Below are 5,103 nucleotides of genomic sequence, written 5' to 3'. Positions count from 1 at the left end.
ATATATATATACACACATACATGTGCAGACTAAAGTAAATGGCATTTAAGTAATGAATTCTGAGCGGGAAACCATAAACCTTAGTATTTTCTTTGACATGTTGGCACTCGTAAAAYCATATTAAAATGGTGAAAATCRTGCAAACTGAGGCTCAAAAATAATCAGAAAGTGTTAAGCCTTACAYGTGAAAGGKAATTCATTCTGATTTTGTTTGGACATCTAAACATTTAAAACATTTCCAAGCTGCACAACTGTGAGACATTTTGCTTCCTCTTCTCTGCCACCTCCAATATGGCGGCAACATGTTTATGTCATTCAGCTTCCAATAGGCCGTCTATCCATGTCTGAGTTAAACTGTAAAAGTGAATCAGCTGTAGACTTTCAGGCCATGATTACTCCTCAGAGTTTAATCAAAATCCTCCCGCTGGTTCAGACAAYATTCTAACAGATGTTATTATCGGTGGTTTGTCTTCAGCTGTCCTTAGAGTCAAACACTTTTCTGTGCGTCATCACTGGCATTCAGCTCCTGGACCTGGAGACGATGATGGCTGCAGTTAYGGAGCACCGGTCCGGTCCAAAGCGACTCCTCTGACCGGTGGAGGAATAATGAGCCTCTGGCAGCATCTTCAGCCCAGGAGGTTGGCAGTAATGTAGCAGAAAATGAGTTTGTTTTACCTTTCAAAGCTCCTCCTTCAGCCAAAAATTTAGGAAATTTTTTTTTTTAGGAGATAAAATTAGAAAYGAGTGAGGCAGATCCTCATCCTCAGCATGGGTCGCCGATCCGGTGGTCTAGCTGTGCTGGGGTGGGTTCGGGCTTGGCATGGGGGGCTTAGGGTTCTGGGGTCGTGCCACCCCTGGGCAGCGGTCTTGGTGGGACTTGGGGGGCTTGGTACCCTGGTGCCAGGCTCTGGGCTGTGGGCCTTTGGTGCACTGGTGGGCCAGGGGGCGGTAGTGGCTGGGTGCARGACCCCGGTGACCCATGGAGTGGGTGGGTCAACCCAGCCTGGGTGTCTAGTGTGCTATATGTTCTGAGAGTTGTACGAATGTTGGGGTGGGTGTAGTATTTCTTCWGGGGTGGGGGGTGTGTGGATGGCCTTTGGTGGCGGCCGGGGGCTGTGCAGGGGCAGCTGGTTGGTCCCTTAGAGGTGGCGGGGCTCGCTCTGTGGTTATATAACACAGGTAATCAGAAATATGTTGGTAAGAGCGGTAAACTCTGCAGTGATGACAGGTCCGATTCTTGTAATATGTGGAACCAGCAGGTCCAGTTACCTGTCAGGAAGACGCTCCGAGCTGATTCCTCATCAATCATGGCTCAGGTGAGACGATCCGTCAGGTGACTTCCAATAAAGAGCAGAACGTGTTTCTATTGCTTCCAGTTTCCAGACACTGAAGACCGCATTGTTCCAACRTGAAGGTGATGAAGAGGAGAAGAATGCAGACAGGTGTTTTAACAGGTGTTTTAACAGGTGTTTTACCGCCATGTTGAACGTGATTCTTCAAAGTCAACAAACCTGTTTGATCTTCACTTCAAATACAAACAAAACATCAAAGAAAAAAACAACTAAAGAATAAAAAACTGTTTCTGCTTTAGAGTCGACTTAAACTGATCAACATGTCCACAGAGACAGGACTGTCTCTGAAACCCACATTGGACCCTGTTTTTATGAAGACCCCCTCTACTGTAGACCTGGTTCTGGTGAAGTCCAGTCCTTTGACCGTCAACAGGTTAGTTGTTTTAGACAGGATGACATTTGACCTCATCTTTAAGGACTATTGTGAGTCTTGTGGACTGTTGGTGGTCCGGTGTCCTCTTGGTTKTCTTCTATAAAGTCCACTTTGTCTCAAAGAGACTGATGGTGGGATCTGGTGACCTTGGAGTTCACCTCTAGTCTCATCAGTTGTCCCCTTGTGGACAGGGAGGTTGTCTCCAGTCTTATGGACCCTCTGAATAATCTGAGCGGGTGTAGACACAGGACATCAGCTGCTGGGGGACAGTCTGATAGTCTTTACCTTCAACACAATGTCCATCATTGAGACCCTCTGTCCTCGGCTGAGACCTTCTGTGGTCTTCCAGCAGACCTGTGGAGGACAGAGGTCTCAGCAGACCTGTGGAGGACAGAGGTCCCAGCAGACCTGTGGAGGACAGAGGTCTCAGCAGACCTGTGGAGGACAGAGGTCTCAGCAGACCTGTGGAGGACATGATGTTTATAAAGTCCTGTCTGGATTGCTCACACACCTGGGCCAGGTGTGTGAGCTTCCTTCTGTTATTCTGGGTCTAAATATAAAGAAGAAGAAGCAGGAAGTCCTCTGGTCTCATTTTCTAGTTAATTAATTTTTAATTCTGACTCATCTAAATGTTGGATAACAAATACGGGAACACGTGTGGCACGCAGTCAAACAGGTAATTAATTATGTTACCAGGACCCAACATTATGTAAGGTGAGAATGTTTGTGTGCGTGAGGGGGCGGGGCTGGAGTCTGAGATTATTTAAACTCATCCCAGAATAGAGAATAGACAGAATAGAGTTGAGCCTAACTTGCAGGTATGTCTTTCTCCCAGGTGATCTGTGTTCTGACTGCACTGACTCTTCTGACCAAAGAGTCCGAGTCTCAGTTAAACATCTGTGGTCGACCTCAACTCAACACCAGGATAATTGGAGGATCTGTGGCTCCTGAAGGCAGGTGGCCCTGGATGGCCTTTGTCCAGATCCCATCTAGTTTCTGTGGAGGATCTCTGATCAACAACCAGTGGATTCTGACTGCTGCCCACTGTGTCCGAGGCAGAAGCTCAGGTGAGCTGAAGGTGTTCCTGGGTTCAAACCTGAGGCAACCCATCGTAAATCAAGTTTCTCAAAATCCTGAAATCAATTCATACAGAGTAGCTCAGATCATTGTTCATCCAAACTACAACTCTGGAAACAGTGATGATGACATCGCCCTCCTGAGGCTCTCCTCACCTGTAAACTTCAACGCCTACATCTCACCTGTGTGCCTGGCAGCTTCAGACAGCACCTTCTACAGCGGAGTGAACTCCATGATCACCGGCTGGGGCCTACTTCAAAATGATGAAAATTCAGTTTTTCCTGCAAGCCTGCAGGAGGTGGATCTTCCAGTTGTAGGAAACAGGCAGTGTAACTGTCACTATGGAGTAGGAAACATCACTGACAACATGATATGTGCCGGGTTGCCTCAGGGAGGGAAAGACGCCTGTAAGGGGGATTCAGGAGGTCCGATGGTGGTTCAACAGGGCGATCRATGGATTCAGTCAGGAATCGTGAGTTTTGGGTTTGGATGTGCAACAGCGAATAGGCCAGGAGTCTATACCAGAGTGTCCCAGTACCAGGACTGGATTAACACCCAGATTACCAGCAACCAGCCGGGCTTCATCACCTTTACATCCACTGGGTTCAACAGTGACCATACTGTTTCCTGTCCAGGCCTGGCGCCTGAACCTGTGGCCTGTGGACAAGTCCCGCTGAACTTTCCTAATTCTGCTGGAGGTTCTATGGTGATGGCTGGTGAGTGGCCGTGGATAGTGAGTCTGCAAAAACATGGACAGCACGTGTGTGGAGGGACGCTGGTGTCTGAAGACTTTGTCCTGAGCAGCGCTGATTGCTTYTCAGGCTCCATAAATGTTTCTGACTGGACCGTGATGTTTGGTCGTCTGAATCTGAACGGATCAAGCCCCTCTGAGATGTCTTTCACTGTGATGAATATCATCATGAGCAACCAGACAGAGCCCAACATCGTGGTTCTCCAGCTGTCAGCCAAACCCGCCCTGAGCAACTACATCCAGCCCATCTGTCTGGACTTTGGAAGAAACTTCTCTGAAGGATCCATCTGCTGGACTGTTGGCTGGAGCTCTGGTCAAGGATCAGTTCTGAAGCAGTACCAGACCTCGGTGGTGAACTGTGGCAACACATCACAACCAGGAAGTATCTGCACACAACAGGTGACCCTGGGGCAGGGTGACTCCGGAAATCCCTTAATGTGTGAAAGAGGCGGGGCCTGGTTCCAGGTGGTCGTGGTCCCAGACAGTGTGTCCATCAGAGGAGGGGATGCGCAGACGGACTTTCCTAACTTGAACAATTTTGAGAGATTCCTGAATACAGCACTGGGAGGGTTCTTGTCTCCACCTTCCATCAACACATTGTCCAACACCAACAGCATCAACGTCACCAACCAACCCTCCAACCCAGCTGTCAACATGACAACTGCAGGAAGCTCACCTCTTTTCTCCTCCTTCTACCTGTTCGTCCATCTTTTCACCTGCATTTCATGTGTCCAAGCCTTCATATAAACAAGTTCCTGTGGTCTGATGTCCATGAAGATGAAATGTTTGAACTCTGTCAGCTGAACTCTTGTCTCTGGCTGAGGCTAAACTCAGATCTGAAACCTCAGGTCCCACACCGGGGACGCTTAGTACAACTGGACCAGGTCCCAACCTGAGGACACGTAATACAAGTGGACCAGGTCCCACACCGAGGACATTTAGTACAACTGGACCAGGTCCAGAACATAAAGCAGTTTTTGTACCACAGAGTAAAACCTGTCTCACTGAATGTATCTGTTGAAATGCTTTTGTTGGCTGTATTATACAGATGTATTTGTTCTGTGCCTCCTGTCCTGAATGTGAAAATAAAACTTAAAGATTTTTTCATCGCTTTGTAAGAAAATACGTGTTCAAAGACTGAAGTCAATATGAAAATCACCACTGTTAAATAAAATGATTTGTAGAAGGAATAAAACCTTACAACACCAGAATTCTGGAACTGAGCGAGGTTTAATGTCACCGGAGCTGACAGGAAACCACACTGCCCAAAAACCAGGAAGTACATCCATTTATACATGGTCTTCAATGCCCGCGGTCGCTCCCTACTGACCTACGGCTGAATCACAGGCATTCATTCAAAAGTCTCATCTAATGTCATTAGAACGTTTTCATTACGTGTGTATAATTCAGACATGTAGATTAAACATTGTCAGCATTATAAAAGGAAAACCTAATATAGTGTTGTGTTTTTAACATCAGTGCTAATCTCTGATAACTATAACTTTCTTCAGCTTCACACACACACACACACACACACACACACACACACA

At 47.2% G+C, this 5,103-nt stretch overlaps 1 protein-coding gene across 1 annotated transcript; it reads left to right on the top strand.

Moving 5' to 3' along the window:
- The first annotated feature begins 2,463 nt into the window (after positions 1–2,463).
- LOC106527269 (transmembrane protease serine 9-like) lies at positions 2,464–4,655 on the top strand. The gene has a single exon (XM_014022103.1). The coding sequence runs from the start codon at positions 2,546–2,548 to the stop codon at positions 4,298–4,300; it is 1,755 nt and encodes a 584-aa protein (XP_013877557.1). The 5' UTR covers positions 2,464–2,545; the 3' UTR covers positions 4,301–4,655.
- The last annotated feature ends 448 nt before the right edge of the window (positions 4,656–5,103 follow it).

Source organism: Austrofundulus limnaeus, unplaced genomic scaffold (assembly GCF_001266775.1).
Source record: "Austrofundulus limnaeus strain Quisiro unplaced genomic scaffold, Austrofundulus_limnaeus-1.0 Scaffold318, whole genome shotgun sequence".
NCBI classification, from domain to species: domain Eukaryota; kingdom Metazoa; phylum Chordata; class Actinopteri; order Cyprinodontiformes; family Rivulidae; genus Austrofundulus; species Austrofundulus limnaeus.
This window is presented reverse-complemented; position numbering and strand designations above follow the sequence as displayed.